This window comes from Brassica napus, chromosome A1 (assembly GCF_020379485.1).
Source record: "Brassica napus cultivar Da-Ae chromosome A1, Da-Ae, whole genome shotgun sequence".
Lineage (NCBI taxonomy): Eukaryota > Viridiplantae > Streptophyta > Magnoliopsida > Brassicales > Brassicaceae > Brassica > Brassica napus.
The window spans coordinates 28,275,248-28,291,566 of record NC_063434.1 but is presented as its reverse complement, the minus strand read 5'-3'; the positions used below and the strand labels follow the sequence as shown (position 1 = coordinate 28,291,566).

The 16,319-nt window shown below is 37.9% G+C and overlaps 2 protein-coding genes, 1 non-coding gene and 1 pseudogene across 4 annotated transcripts; 1 reads left to right on the top strand and 3 right to left on the bottom strand.

Annotated features, from left to right (window-relative positions):
• Positions 1 to 2,086: 2,086 nt before the first annotated feature.
• On the top strand, positions 2,087 to 2,159 carry TRNAR-UCU. The gene has a single exon. It is a non-coding gene; the product is annotated as a tRNA-Arg (tRNA).
• Positions 2,160 to 2,552: 393 nt separating this feature from the next.
• Positions 2,553 to 6,359, bottom strand: LOC106427957 (threonine dehydratase biosynthetic, chloroplastic-like). 2 transcript variants are annotated; one of them, XM_048754781.1, is made up of 9 exons: positions 5,730 to 6,359; positions 4,973 to 5,152; positions 4,630 to 4,899; positions 4,345 to 4,551; positions 4,025 to 4,273; positions 3,444 to 3,514; positions 3,247 to 3,364; positions 3,035 to 3,169; positions 2,553 to 2,960 (listed from the first exon to the last, which is right to left on the bottom strand). In XM_048754781.1, the coding sequence occupies exons 1-9, from the start codon at positions 6,180 to 6,182 to the stop codon at positions 2,820 to 2,822; spliced, it is 1,824 nt and encodes a 607-aa protein (XP_048610738.1). In that variant the 5' UTR covers positions 6,183 to 6,359; the 3' UTR covers positions 2,553 to 2,819. The 2 variants fall into 2 exon arrangements, with proteins under 2 accessions (XP_048610738.1, XP_048610722.1); XM_048754765.1 differs by having other exon boundaries at positions 3,953 to 4,273; positions 5,730 to 6,285.
• Positions 6,360 to 6,593: 234 nt separating this feature from the next.
• LOC106427904 lies at positions 6,594 to 9,955 on the bottom strand (annotated as a pseudogene).
• A 1,248-nt stretch (positions 9,956 to 11,203) lies between these two features.
• LOC106427908 (germin-like protein subfamily 3 member 2) lies at positions 11,204 to 12,066 on the bottom strand. The gene has a single exon (XM_013868624.3). The coding sequence runs from the start codon at positions 12,010 to 12,012 to the stop codon at positions 11,332 to 11,334; it is 681 nt and encodes a 226-aa protein (XP_013724078.1). The 5' UTR covers positions 12,013 to 12,066; the 3' UTR covers positions 11,204 to 11,331.
• Positions 12,067 to 16,319: the final 4,253 nt, after the last annotated feature.

The window sequence follows — 16,319 nt, the reverse complement described above, 5'->3', positions numbered from 1 at the left end:
TGATCTAACCGGCTATATCGATGGTTCTGTTGTTTCACCATCGCCAACGCTCAATCAAGATGGTGAACATATATCCTACATATACTACTGAAAAAGGCAATCTAGGTGAATGGCATATTCCATAGGATGATCCAAAATTCCAAGCATATTCACGTAAGACTCCCCTTGATTCCAGCATCATCTGCTTCCACTTCCACTAATATATATGTATATATAGAAGTTTTTTAAAAAACATTCCCAATACTCTCTTTACACTATACGATTATTCCCCTTATGTGTTATTGTGTATTTTGTTACTCAGCATGCAATATATAATAACTACAAAATAAATACGTGTATATATATGTGCCAAATAACATATTGCATCCATCTATGATACAAAAGGAATATCCTTTATAAAGAACATTAACAAACATGATATATATACATTAACAAAAGTCTTTGACTCTTCTCTCTTGCTTTGGTTTTTTCTTGCTGTTAGGTTCTTTGTGTTTAGTTTATTTTATGTAATTTCTGCTTCTAGTTTTCCCTGTAATTTCTGTCAAAACTTAAAAATCTTGGTATAAAATTTAACATTTTAGCAAAAAAAAAAACATTACAAACATGATATATATTCATTGTTTTAATAACCTGTTTTCTTAGAAAAAATATGAAAAAGTAATGAGAAAAAGTGGAAAGAACACTAAGACGGGTTTTCGGTGTATCTTTTTAAATGTCTTCATGACCATAGACAAACAAAAAAGTAGCACAAATCAAAGAAAAATAAATTAAAATCTATAAAAACCCCTAGCAAGCCTCCATTATTGAAGCCTTCTCTTAATTTGGCAGAACACCGCAAATCAAAAGAGAACGGCCATCCCCTAAGGTGAAGAAGAGAAAAACCTCTGATTTATCTTAGAGGTTTATATCTTCAGGGATGGCCAAAAAAAAGGAGATTACTAATTAATGTCTAGTTTAAGTGATTTTGTGTTCTTGTAAGGAAAGTGTTTTAAGATATGGAGCAATGAAGACTGCAGAAGGCTGATGATGGAGAGACAGCAAGTTTTCTTTATCTCAATCTAGAAATTGGGCAACTTCTATCCTTTGGCAAGCTTCGGTTCCCCTCGGAATCAGCAGATTATGAACTACTTTGTAACATCTCTCTTATCTATGTTATGTTTTCTTTATCATGTTTGTAATGTATCCACTAACATGGTATGTTCTTTGCGTGAGGAATAAAAAGAATATTCGGATTTGAGATATAAAGTTCGAGCGTTAATTAGTTTTGTTGGAGAGAGTCTAATATATTTAGATAATAATAGTTACGCCAAGTTTCTTTTGTCAAAGGGTTTTTCCAAATATCTTTAGAACAAATCCATGCAACTAGCTAGTAGCACTACACAACATCTACGTTCAAATTTTACTTATAAAAAAAAAACATGTATACTGAGCACTAAGTCTAAATCTTGAGGCATATAGCTTAGCAGTGGACTGGCAAATGAAAGGCTCTATTATATTAAATTATTTTCTAAATATAAAAGGGCTCTATACAAATTCAAAGACCAAGGAGAATAGATTAGACTACATTACATTACATGATGTAACTAATTAATACTAAACAAACCCAAATGTCTCAAAGAGTGGTGCTATTTAAATTGGTGGCGAAAGAAAGACCTTCCTTGGATAACACGTCAAGACTCAATGAAAAGGTTGTGCTCGTGCCACTTTAGCAATGGCCTTGTTCTCCTCTGGATTTCCTCCTTCTCGACACACTCCAACTACTCATTCCACAAGCGTAAAGAGAGAGCAAGAATATTACAAAATTCTCTGCATTACCTCCTTGCTGGCTTCACGGTATTCCCCAGTGACCTACCACTTCTATCTTCACCAGACGCACATTTAGTGGCCAAGGAACTGCTCACAATCTCTTCCATCTTCTTGAACCAAGGCCAATAGCTAGCTGATGTTCCACCACTGTTCATCCTGTGCCTTTATGCTTATAACAAACACGTGATTGAACCAGACTTGAATCATAACCAGATCATGAACCAATTTCTTATATTTAACAAAATTTTAATCTAGTTTAATAAATATGTTTACAACAGATGCACCCGTGGCCTAATGGATAAGGCGTTTGACTTCTAATCAAACGATTGTGGGTTCGAGTCCCACCGGGTGTGAAGGTTTTTCTTTCTTTTTGACTCTTTTCATTTATTTCAGTGATAAAATTTGTTCTTTTTTACAGCAGTAGACAGTAATAATTTTGATGTAACTTCTACAGTTAATCATTTATTTATATACGTTTTGGCTCTATTTAAAAGAAGAATAATTTGCTGATATGTCGAAAATTTGATCAATTTAGGACCAGATCATCACGGCGTTTGAAACATTTTTTTTCATGATTTGGGGCTTTTTTGCCCACGTAAAAAGCCTCCAATTTTTTTGGGGCCAAGACCAATTTTTAACCGGTTGTGCCCAGATCCGCCCCTAGGCATCCTCTCATCCTGAGTGATTTGAATAATATGATATGTATTTGCATACAAATCTACAACAGAATTACTTGTTAGATCAAATTTATTGGAAGGTTAGCCCTCACATTATTTGCTGAAAGGTATCCAAAGTCTACAGATTACAGCATAGTGACTGATAAGAGCTCGTAGGCAATAAAGGTTACATATTGGGCTAGCGTAATAGGCCCGTGACATAAAAGCCCATCTAACAGACCCGAGACTCACAGGTTTTGTTCCAACAGAGAGCTCAAGAACAACCATGGACACAAGGAAGACTCCCATGGCTTCTACTACTTCCTCAGATTTGGTCTCTCCATCACAGCTTTAAACTCAGTGCATTAGAAGCTTGAAAACTGTGTCTTCACTTACCAAGACGTACTCGTATCCAAGAACATGAGCTCGGTTTCTGAACTCCTCCATTTCTTGCTCCGGCACTTGGATCCCGACCAGCACATTTGCACCTGCCCCACCCTGTTTTGAAAGAAGGAACCATTGAAGTTACAACAAAGCTTTCTTGTGGTGTAATGGTGAACTCAGATACAAACCTCTGCACGGTAATGGAAAAGGCTAATGTTCCAACGAGGACTGAAAGAGTCCAAGAAGTTCATCAGAGCACCCGGTCTCTCCGGGAAGGTGAACTGGCATAGAACCTCTTCTTCAACACTTGATCTTCCACCCATCTGAACATATACAAAGTGTCATTCACATAACCAAACTTTCATCAGTCAATGAGAGTTATTGACTTTAAGGGACGTACCAAGTAACGCAGGTGATCTTTAACTAAGTCACTGCTTGTAAGGTTCCTAGTTCTGAGCTGAGAAGATTCCATTCTCTTCTCTAGTGCTTTGAGCTCTCCTGGTGTGTGCACTCCAACACTAAGCAACAATACACAACACTCCGGATTAGAAGACGAATAACAACGAATAAAGAATATTTCTTCAGGAACAGACTTGCCTGTATAGTACAACAGATTCCTTTTCAGACCCACATCTATACTTGAACTCGGTTATGTTCATTGCCCCAACCTGCATCGATCAAATGAATTATATTAACGGGATTAACTGCTACATGCTCTAATACCAAACACACGCACTAGAGCTGGGAATTTTAATCAATGCCCGCGGGTCCCGCCCCATTTGATCCGCTGCGGGGCGGGTGCGGGTCGAACAATTTGAAAATTTGCAATGGCGGGTGCGGGTGCGGGTCAAGATTATTTTAAGCGGGGCGGATGCGGGTCAGTCGAATTTGAATCGCAGGTACTCGCTAACCCGCAAATTTAAGAAATTTTTTTTTTTTTTTTTAAATGTTTTTTTTTATAAAAAATATATTAAATCTCGTAAATATTTATATAATTTTAATTATAAATATATTATTTTAATATAATTTTTTAAAAAATAATATTTTTTAACTATATAATAATTATTTTTAATTAAAATAATTATTTTTAATATAATTAATATTACCCGCGGGTTTGACGGGTTACCCGCGGGTTTTTGCGGGGCGGGTTGACCCGCAAACCCAGCACTAACACGCACCAGTTCACAGAATTTCTTAAAGCTTCCAGGCTTTTCCGGCAAGATAGTAGCAAGAACAGCCTCCTGTTGCCTACCGACATTAGCGAGCTCCGTCACAATCCTCAGCTTGTCAAAGTTCATGTTTGCACCACTGGTTATGGCCACAACATTCACGTCCTTTAGCCCATAATACTTACAGTACGCTTCAGCTCCAGCGATCGCAAGAGCACCTGCTGGTTCCAAAATGTTCCGTTGCTCCTCAAACATATCCTGTAGAGAGATAAAAGTATATGATCATTGCTTGTGAAATTGCTTACAAACCGTATCACAAGCGTTGTTACCTTTATTGATGCACAGATAGCATCACGAGTGACGAGTACAACACCATCCACCAGCTTTCTGGATATACGAAAAGTCTCTTCCCCAACTACTTTGACTGCTACACCATCTGCAAAACCCCCAACCTGGTCTAGTATCACTCTCTCGCCGTGATGCAGCGACAACGCCATTGTGTTTGCATCTGCTGGCTCCACACCAATGATCTTCACCTGCATAACCCCACAATAAAGCCACAATAAGGTGACAACACCAAAGCAACAAGAGTACAAAAGACTTGCACACTGTACCTCAGGACAAACTCTCTTCACGTAAGAAGCAATCCCAGCTATCAAACCACCACCACCGATGGGGACAAATATAGCATGTAACGGACCTTTAGCTTGCCTTGTGATCTCCATCCCGACAGTCCCTTGTCCGGCAATAACGTCAGGGTGATCAAACGGAGGTATAAACGTCAAACCTTCTTCCTCAGCTCGTTGCTTAGCAAATGCTTGTGCTTCATCATACGAATCCCCAACAAGAACAACCGTCGCACCCAAATTCTCCACAGATTGCCACTGTTTTTTTTTTGTTTTTTCATAGACCAATCAGATACTAACTTCAGATTCAACAAGGATTCAAAGACATCACCTTGATCTCTGGAGTTGTGCGAGGCATAACAATCACGGCGGTGCAGCCGAGTTTGGCGGCAGACAAAGCAACTCCTTGAGCATGGTTTCCAGCTGAGGAGCAGATGACTCCTTTCGCTAACTGCTCAGCTGGAAGCTTCACCATCATGTTGTAAGCTCCACGAAGCTTAAACGAGAACACCTGAACCATCATCAACCACACAGATACACACTTAAACGTAGCCTCAAATTCATACATGACTCAGCAAAATTAAGTGTTCTAAAAATCCGTCTAGTCGGCGCCTAAACATCCCTCTAGTCATCAAATCAGAATTAAACTATATTTTAAACAATTTTAAAAATATAGTCTATGCTTTTGAAAAATCGGCCTAAGAGTATGATTAATGCGGATCTTTTAGGGTGGAGTTCTTAGCTTTTCTTAGTTAAAAGCTAAGAGACGTTTTTTATATTAGGCTAAGAACTCCAGCCTAAGAAACCCGCATTAACCCGAGTTTTTAATTTGGGAATCTTAACTCATGATTTGACTCTTTTTTTTTACGGCTAAGAGTCGGCTATTATATCTCTTATTTAAGAGACATTACTTAGCTTTTCTTAGTTAAAAAGCCAAAGCTAAGAATTCCAGCCTAAAAGTCCGGGTTAATCATGGTCTAAGCTCCGGACTGACTCCTACTTGTAACCACCACCTAGCGATTTCTTGAACATTAAAAATGAACTCTTTCAATGTGAAATCAGAATCAGAGTGAAAATGAAAGACTTACAGGTTGCAAGTCTTCTCTCTTGAGAAACAAGCGAACACCTAACCTCTCCGATAGCTTCTTGGCCAAGTGGAGTGGCGACTCAATCGCCACGTCGTAAACCTTAGTGGACAGTATATTCGTCAAATACTCCATCGCCTCCGCGATGCTCCCGTTCTCGGGATCGCTCGCACGCTCCGGAACCGCGCCGAGGTAACCGGCGGGGTACTGGAGCGAGCTCGGAGAGACCTTGAGACGTGGCTGAGGAGAAGCGAGAGGAGCCACTGATGTTTCGTCTCGGGTGATAACGGCAACCGGAGAGACGTGGTTTTCTCGAGATAGATTGGTTCCAATAACCGGTTTAAACCGGAGGTTGCTGCGGCCGTTACAGGGAGGTAGGGGAATGCGGTGAAGGGGTTGACCTAGCATTTGGCTACGGAGAGAGGAAGGAGCCGTTGGAAGCCTGACGGAATCCATGGCGGCTCTAGGGAGAGATTGTGGTTGGTGGTGGTGGCGGCGGCAACAAAACTATCTGTGACTCAGATTGATTGATTGATTACTTATTCATTCATTATATAAACGCACAACTTTTTAAAAATTTTAATGCGTTATGCATTTTCTGTCATGCATTGCATAACGACAAATGCATGTGGTGGAACATCAACATGTTGTGGGGGAAAAGGATGGTTTACTCTAGTGGTTCCACCTTGATTTTTTCACTTAGTTTAAAAAAAATTAAAGATTCAAATAATGTTTTCCACCAGTAGTCACTTTTTATTTTATTTTTCTTGCTATTTAATCCGGCGTGCATTAGATTTTTTCTCTCTAATTAGTAATTAATTAATTACACACCACTGAGTCTGAGTCACTGACACTTAATCATCTAACTTGTGGATGAGAATTCCAATTTTATCCATTTCACTATTCCTCTATCTGCCACACACAGTTGAGCGAGCTCAAACCTCATGAGAAGAAGAAGGACAAGAATGAGAAAGCTCTTTGACTCAAGACAGAAGAATCTGGTAAGAGTAACAAAAGAACAGTGATCTTAACAATGAAACTTATTTACCCTCACTCTTCCCTCCATTCCTTTTCCATCAAGCACACTCTCTGTTTCTCTCTATTCACCATCACGTATTAATTAGCATTTGTACGTCTTGAATCCATAAACCAAGACACGGAATCAAGCAAAAGCATTGTAAAATTTGATCAGCAGATTCGATTGTATCAGAAGAATCTGTTTAATGGATAATACTAGCTAGCCGCCGGACCACTTCTCATCTCTTATTCCTCTCTGTTCCTATACTTTTGCGCTTTTCAAAAAAATTCAATCCCATAAGGTGATAAGATATTTTACTTATGGTTCAAAATTAGGATCTAGGCTGGAACCTCCATGCTTGTAGTTATCTTGGGATTGAGATCTACATGAAGTTACAAAATGTAAAATTACTTACCAAAGATGATTGAAGGGTTCATACTTCATCCAATACATCAGTGATTAAAAGTTGTAGAGCCCAAGGGATTAGCAGGCGTCTTTGCCTGACCACCTCTTGCATTAGCCATCCCGTGCCCGTATGGATTCCTGGCGTTTCCTGCTTCCATTACCGTCACAGACTTCTTTATCTTCAAAGCCCACAACATACATACAAAGTCAACAAGCACAACTTCAATATCTACGTTTTGTTTTCCTACTCAGTTGCATAATACGGGTTGCTATTGCATCATGTGTGCTTTTAACGGTAATAACTTACAGCGGCAAGTCTCTCTTTGTGAATATCTGTTGTCAGCTGCAAATCATTATCAAAGAAAAGAACCAAAGGCGTTAGGAAGCTACTTTGGGCAAGTTGATTACACAACAAATATGTAAATGATTCTTACTGGCTTTCGAAATGCCTTGATCTCGTCACTGCTAAAACCAGGAGGCCTGATATTCCAGTTTCTTTCTACATTTAAGGATAAGATATACCAAACCGAGATTAAACATTGTAACTGGAGGCAGAAATCAAAAGAAACGGGGGAACACAATAACAATCAGAACTAACCAACATGGAGCAAGATGTCCTTAAAGTGTCTGACTTTCTATGCTTGGCTAAAGAACAGCCAAAAGTTGTGATCTAGTAAAAGGAAATTACTCTTTATCACAATATTCACATATACCGTGTTGGAAAACAAAGTGGTGTGAGCTACTTACTGACTCCAGAAAGTCTTCCGCAATATCGGCAAGGGTGGCTTCAACCTCTGGATCCAATTCTCTGATGGATCAATCTGTGGATAGACAAGACATACTAAATTCAGATAATCAATGGATTTCATGCAGGGAGCTTGAGTGCAGAATAACAAAGGAGCCCACGTAACTAAAGATATATGTTAATGAATCTATTAAAAGTCACCATGGCATGTTTTTTTTTGATATTTCTATGCGAGGCAATTGGCAGATCATTCACAATGTAGATTCTAATTTGTTTTTATCATAGGAAATACTTTCTCCGTAATAGATATAACTAAGTGGTAGAAATCAACTATTCATTAAGTGAGAATCAAGCCGTGAGAGTGAGAATACTAATCTGCTCTGCGCTTAATACGCAAAATGGATTATCCAAGATTGAGAAAATAAAGAGAGATCAGTGAGATACCTGCTGAAGTAGCTCATGGATGTTTCTTTTTCCCAGGATACGATTATCAGACACCTCATTCTCAGATGAAACTGTTTTAGCTTGGTTTCCTGGTTGAGACACAGGAGGTTGGGTCAGCATTGCCGGAGAAGTACCTTTCTGACTTACTGGCCCTTGGACACGGGCCGGTTGATGTGGGTGAGGTAAAGGCTTCTGTTGAAGTTGCCCTTCAGACTGATGTTGTTGCTGAGGCTGTGAAGTCGCTGGTGACGTGGAAAGATGTTGCTGAGGAACATGAGATATTGGTTGCATGGAGGTTTTATTTACTAGCGGTCTATACGAAGGGGGTGCTAAAGGCTGCTTCCCTTGCGCTGAACATGATAACCACGGTTGATTAGTTGCATGCAAGCTTTGTTGTGCTGCACCATTAGATTGGACACCAGGAGAACCAATAGATGAAGGTCTCATAAGGCTATGCCCTCGAAAGTTCAGCCGTAAGAATAATATAAGGAGTTAAAGAGTTTGCAAACAAAGTTCATTAAGAAGTGTATAAAAAGAACACAAAGTACCAATGAAAAAAAAACATGAACCAATTCAAATTGATCAACAAGGTTAAGTGACTCAACAGTGCTACAATAATTAAGCTCTGGGTATATCTGTATCAGAATCACCAAGTGATGGTTACCTAAAACTCTATTCAGCCATAAGAACACACGAGGATAAGAACACTACTGTTTTGCTACTAGTGAGTCGCTTAGAGACTTCATATCTTAGCATTTCAAAGTTTTCGAGCTAATGAATGAGGTGATGATATTCATTCTCCAGTCATAAGGCAAAAATTTCGAACACACGAGAATAAAAACAAAGTTGTAGCATCTTCTGAGCTATAACAATCACAATTCTTTGAAAATTCACCTGCGGGAGACTTGTATTGGATGCAGCTTCTGATATCCCGACTGTTCCACGACCCTACCCGCCGTATTGCTGCCCAAAAGATCCCGGGAAAACAGAAGGCGGAGGCTGAGAGGGGCTCGGAATTGGGGAAGGTGGAACGCCAATCTCCATACCACCTTTTGATTCCCAGTAAGAGGCGGAGACGAAGAAGAGGAGGCGGAGACGACGAAGAGGAGGCGGGAGCTGATGAGGGAGATAGCAATGTCGACGATGCTGAGGAGAAGTGAGTGTACGATGCCATGGTCTCGAGTACGACGGTGGAAGAGGTCGCGCCAAAGACTAGGGGATATGTCGCTGCTGTTGCGTCGCCGGAGATGTCACCGGAGAGGGATTAGGGTTTGGACTGAGCGATGGTGACGGCGGGGTTGGAGAAGAAGGAGTTGGGGAAGCGGAGGAGGAACTCGGATTGGTGGAAGCTGGTTGCTGAATCTGTGATAAAACCGCTGGTTTCGAAGCTTGGGACGGTGTTTCCGGTGGTTGAGACGCCGGAGAGATTTGCCGGGGCTGATCCATGTCAGGGTAGTGAATGCGGAGGAAAGTGATATCGAGGATCTATCAAACCGGAAATACCGGTACAGAATTATAATACTAAACCGCATTTAAATAACCGCATGCCATTTTGGGCTTTAACTGTTCCCTTTTACCTCTAGAGCTTAATTTGGTCAATTATCTGTAGCCCACTTTAATGTACAGACTCGTACCCGATTCTTTTGTATGTTTTCTTCTGAAATTTTTATTTTCTATGTTTGCCTACTTATATATTAAAACATGACTCACAATCTTGTGTGATTTAAAAAAAAATAAACTTAATATACAAATTCCTAAAAAGTTATATTTAATCTCTAATCTTATTATTTAAATTTTGAGTCTACCAACATTTTTTATTGGACTATCAATAATTGGATCTAAACAATAGATGATCCATTGGATTTATAGATAGTACAAATTAAATAGATGTAATTTAATGTTGTAATACTATACCTCCATATCTTAAATATTTGTCGATGTTAACTTTTAAAATTATAAAAAAAAATTTTAAAATAACAAAAATCATATTATCTAACAATGATTAATCTTTGCTACCTTAAACCAATAAAAACAAATTTTAAACTATATAGTTTATTTTAAAAATTAAACAAAAAGTAAATGTTTAATTATTTACTCGATAATATAAATCTATGAACCGAAAAGTTTATTTTTTAAAAAAAGTTTCTAAATTTGTGAAATGTTACAATATCTTTGAATATGACAATACAAAAATATTTTACTAATCTTTATATATACAGTTACGATTTAATAATGAAATAATAATCCAAAAAAATATATAGAAGAAAATACAAATACATGTGAAAGTTTGAAACAATCTATTCAATGAAAAAATATACCGTAAACTTATTAATTATTATGTTTTAAAAATTGATAGACACATATATATTATAATATATACTAATTTAAAATTGAAAACAAAATATTTATATAAAAATAAATAAAAACAAAAACCCGTCGAGATCTAGTTTGTTTTAGATCTTGATACATTGTGACACGGTTTCAAAGTTAGAACGTGATACTACTACATATGTTCAAAGTTACACGCAATCAATGTACTATAACCATACATTGGATACGTTTGAGGGGAAGAGCAGTTTATATATATAGCCTTAAGGACTTGTAAATAAACTACTAGCATGGATTGACCTTGATGTGTTTTGTGGATATGAGTCTTCTTAATTAAGTTTGGACATTATGAAATTTTAGAACAGTGACATGGAAAAGTTTATTTGGGGTATGACTTCTTAGTGCTAACTAAATTAGTGTAGTAATTTAGGATTTGAAATGTTAAATGTAGGTCGTGATAATAGATAGAGATAATCCATGCAGAAAGAAGATTATATACACATATAAAACATGCATGGTTTAAGATGTTCTCCCGAAAAACATGAAGGCATATATAGATAAAACTTTTGAGGGTCAAAAAGTATAAATAACGTTATGCCCAAGGACACATAAAGATCTATTAACTTATAAGTTGCATATAATATAATCTCGTTTAAGAGAAAACATCAATGTTCATTAGACATCACAGGATTAAATCTTTTCTTCAAAGTACCAATCTGCTCAAGACTCAGCCCAAAAGCTTTCACAAGCAACTCCTCATTGATCCCTGACCCAAAAACAACCGACGGTATCTTCTGAATCCCGGGGCTTTGGCTATTAAGTCCTCCTAGAATCGTGGCCGTAACATCTCCCACGTTCATCTGAAAATGCACTAGCCCTTTTGGGTACACCATCATTTCTCCTTCTTCCATAACCTTAGCGTAGACTTTATTGTTCGAGTCTACAAAACCGGAGTAAACCCGTCCTTTAACCACGTGGGCTACCTCCGTGGCCCTAGGATGGTAATGTGGCGGGTTTATAGCTCCGGGTTTGAGATCCGCCCGGACAAACGACAAACCCAGTGTGTTAAGGCCCGGGAAGGTTGTCGGGTTTACGGGGACCGTGGCTAGCCCGGTATCGGAGAAGTTTCCAGGGGTTTTAAAGCCGGAAAAGATGAAATCTTCGGTGGTTAGTTCGGAGGAGTTTTTGCATGGGAGATTTGTGGAGAAGGGATGGTGATGAGGAGATGTGATTGGTTTTGGTATACAGAAGTCTTGGATCGGGTCGGGGTCAGAAGCTAATGTGAAGCAGACTTTGAAACATACAAGAAGAAGAGCTTTTGTAAGAAACATAGTGTTTGCTTCCATCTTCTTACTTTGGTTTTGAGGCGTGAAGTAGACTTGTCTTGTGTCCGGTTTATATAGGCATTATTTGAAGGAAGCAAATGAGAAAATGTGGTTAAACCGGCTCAAATTCGGGTACACTGTATGCAAAACATTGAAAATAGTTTTGGTATTTATCAAATAGACGACGGTTATGAAGGTGGGTAAGCTGGTATGGCTTGATTGATAAATTCAATCGTACTTACCGTTCTTCCATATAAAATTTATGTGAATAAAATTAACCGGAGTAAAAGGCTTCGATCCCGATACGCCCGCGAATTATTGTGATTTGATTAAGGCTTAACCAAATTAGCAAAGAGTCTTGATGTGGTGACATAGGCTGAAACATAGGCACGTATTAGGCGTGATCTTTGCGCACTCCATGATGAATAATTACATAATATCCAAAATGATGCATTGTTGCCTATGCTTTTCGTTATGTGTTTAAAATTGTATTACTATTAAGGCATGCCTAGACACATAAACATCGCTTTTCGGTGGTAAAAGCTTAGAAAAAGATAGATTAGTGGGCCAAATCTCTATTCAGAGCAAACTATTGTTCTTATTAAAAAAAGTTATAGAGATTCACAGCCAAATTTTAACAAAGATAAATACTAGAATTTGAAGAAAAATATTCAAATGATAGTCAAGTTGGTAAGTCTTTAGTAACCTCTTACATATCCACCGTAATATTACCAAGTAGATACATCTCAGAAGAAGTGACTGAAAGACAATGATATTTGAAGGGCATGCGATGGACTGCTGGATTTGCTTGTGAATGAAGTTAATAATTATGACATATAATAATGAACAAACAACAGTTCCCACTTTCCTATCATCATTATGTTTTGTATATATCTACAATGTCTTACATATATTATTTGCTGTGATTGGGCACAATAGGTAACCAGAATTACTCGTTAGTGTACTCAAAATATCTTACTCTATATGTTTTTGTTGACTTCTTCGAAAGGTTCATAAACCAAACCGTCACGGGTGCATTTCACTGATGCAAGCAATGATACACTTTTAGTTGAATTTACATAACATATAACCATCCTAGTATGCAGTAATAGTGAAAGTTTTAAAACTAGGTATGTAACAAACGATTTCTTGTTTGTTACCTTGCTAAGTATGTTACTTAAAGCATTGGTTGATGGTTAACACACCACAAAGCTTTTTATTTTCTACTGTATCATTCAAAACAAGTGATCAACCAATGTTGTTTTAAATCAAGTTTTCTTCTTCTCTTTCATAGGTTTCTTTACTTCCTAGCTACTCTCACTTTCACATGCATCGATCACGTCTCACCTTATCATAAACTATATACCATCTACTTTTCACATCTCATTAACATTTTATATAAGAGATACATTATTCTCACATTTAAAAGCCCAATTCATTAATTATACGGTTTGAGAAAGGAGGACGACATGTTTGCTCCTGTGCCAAATATGCATTTTGGACCGGGGTGACCAGGGGCGGATCCAGCCTTTTATTTAATATGGGGCATGCACTATAACAAATATTTTGATCGAGGGCACCTAAATAAATTATACAATAATTATAAAGGAAAAAATCAAAAATAGTGTGGAGTACATGCCACACCCAGTTATTACCTGTGTCAGCCCGTGGGGGTGACCCAACTAAGTATCATACAACTTGTGACATTTGGCATGTTTTGATGCAAACCTTAGAGCATGAGCATTAGGAATATCTCAGCAAAAATATCTTACCATTTATAAAATTGAGATATTTTTGGGTGAGTTTCTTACTAGTTAAAATATTCATCTAATAATATAATATTTTCTGTTTTTTTTTTAGTTATGAAATACTTCCAATGAGGTAAGTTTTTTAATTAATATTTATATAAGCCAATGATGCAAGGAAACGCAGGCGGCAGGCCTATAATCAGAGATGATTAGTGATTAGTGATTCGTCCAAGTAACCTAACCACGGGCATATCAGTTTGAGTTTCATTGCTTCTATGTTAACAAAATTCCCAAAGGAGCAAACGAGATTCAGCCCTTGGAAGTTTTGATAAAAAAGTTTAATGCTATGAGCAAAACCGAACATTTGGAAATATACAGTTCTTCAGAACTGAAGCCAGCATCTTGAAAGAGAAACTGCACGACCTGCATTCACAAGCTGATGATCCCCAGAGAAGCCACATCCAACTTTCTTAAGTCCAAGGGAGGCGCAAGCTATTAGATAGTTTTTTTTTTTTTTTTTTTTGTCTTAAGAACCTCCATTACTTCAGAGAGTTGTGCTACTGTGAAGGCAGGGATTTGATATATAAAAATCATAACTTCAAAATAAAAACAAAATATTGTACTAACATGAATTGTCATTTTTATAAGCATATAGGTACACAACGACAATAAGACATTCAATCAAATAACCAAAGATTTGAAAACATAAACCTTACATTAATACATTTTTAGTTTGTTTCTGAACTAAAATGCATTATTAATTTAATAAGTTACTTTCCGTTTATATTGCTAGACAAATTTCAATGCAACATACGATATATGTAAACAACTATACAAAAGAAAGCAAAAATAAAATAAAAATCACAAGGATCTTAGCAAGAAGACAATTCTTCTCTAAATCAAAAGAGTAGGCACTGCAGCCACATCAAAGTTGGATATTTTGATGAGTGTCATGCATTTATTGTAAACAAAGAGAGATCTAAATGGAATTTGAACAAGAGAGACCATTACTCTACTTAACAAGAGTACTCATTACTCATCTTAGACCATGCGCATCAAGGGACATGAGGGGGTCGTGGGCTCGAGTTCTTAGGCCCGATTGATTTAAAAAAAATGAAAAATGGGTTTTAATCGACGAACCGGGCCTTACGCTTGAACCCGTAAGAGGCGAGTTCAAGCCACGCGTCGGGCGGTGAGTGGCTTCTCCTTTCCGCGTCGATGAGGAAGAAAGGAGGGGATACGCGTGAACCAGTTCATTTCTCTCATCAGTGAAAAAAGCTAGGGTTTTTTCTCTCCGAGGCGATAATCCACGCCGTGGCGATTCCGTCGTTATTTCTCCATCAAATCGATTACGTTTTCTCTTCTCCACACTCTTAGGTCAGTATTGAGTAGATTGACGGTGTGGTAGCGTAGATTTTATGTGCGATAGGGATTTGCGATGGGGTGATTATAAATCGATTTGGGGATTTTATTTTTTAGGGTTTTTAATGGTTATGGGAGTTCGATTGAGGGTTCAGTTACTCATATTCTTCCTTAATTATGTGCTAATAATTTGATTTCTGTCACAGATGGATCCGGCAGAGGAGAGAAGACATTCAAAGAGGCAACAGGATCACATAAACATGCTAGGGTTCGTCAGCGATTCAGAGTACGGGATTCCCAAAAGGTGTCCATGTGGTGGGAGAATCATCGATGAGGTTCGCCGGAAGGACGACTACGACACTCTTCCGGGGAAGCGGTTCTTCACATGCAAGAACTACGAGGTAAGTTTGATTTTAAACGCTTTGATTATCGTTTATGGGTTTGCAAATTGTAGAGTGTCTGATATTTGTTTATGGTGTAACCAAGGCTGGTGGATTCCACTATCGTCAGCCTTGGGTGATAGGTGTGCAGGAGGAGATCGAAAGGTTGACTAAGCGGGTGGTGGAGGCTGAAGAAGTGATGTTGGGGTCGTCGAATCTCTGTAAACTGATCGACAGACTGGAGGTTAGTGACAACACATTTTCAATACTTGTGTGGTATGTTTTGCGTGACTAACACTTTTTGTTTGATGTTTACATGTCCAGGATCAGGTTAAAATGCTCTCTGAGCAGGTAGATGACCTCACCGTGCAGGTTGCTACGTTGGAGAAGGTCTGCTTCGAATGAAACCGAAGGTAAGACTGAACCCCACTTTAGATGTAGTTCGAAAATGGCTGTTACAAATTGTTGATTGGTATAACCAGTTTAACTATTTAATAAGTTAACTAAAAGTGATGAAAGCTTAAAAGATAACTACAACAATAACTACAACTCCAACTAGAACTCTAACTACAACTTTTAAAAATCTTTAATTAATTTTTTGTTGGTTGTTGGTTGCTGTGAACTCTCAATAGATTGTACTTAGGTGTAGTTAATATTTTCCAGTGAGTTGATGTGTATTCACTGCCGTTTGTGAAGTACTTGTGGTAGGTAGAGTTTGTTTAATTCTTCTGGTTTAGTTAATTATCTCAAATGAAAGCAAAAACTAGTTTATAAAACATAGCAAATCCACAACTAAAAACACACAAACATTTAAACAACAAACCAAACCCAAAAGATA

Bases quoted from the DNA above. Each gene is read 5' to 3' on its own strand.
- LOC106427957 (XM_048754765.1), bottom strand. From the start codon at position 6,182: ATGGATTCCGTCAGGCTTCCAACGGCTCCTTCCTCTCTCCGTAGCCAA. The intron at 4,552-4,629 runs GTACAGTGTGCA...GGGGTTATGCAG, and splicing joins TGAAGAGAGTTTGTCCTGAG to GTGAAGATCATTGGTGTGGA. The intron at 3,365-3,443 runs GCAAGTCTGTTC...ATTGTTGCTTAG, and splicing joins GAATCTGTTGTACTATACAG to TGTTGGAGTGCACACACCAG.
- LOC106427908 (XM_013868624.3), bottom strand. From the start codon at position 12,012: ATGGAAGCAAACACTATGTTTCTTACAAAAGCTCTTCTTCTTGTATGT.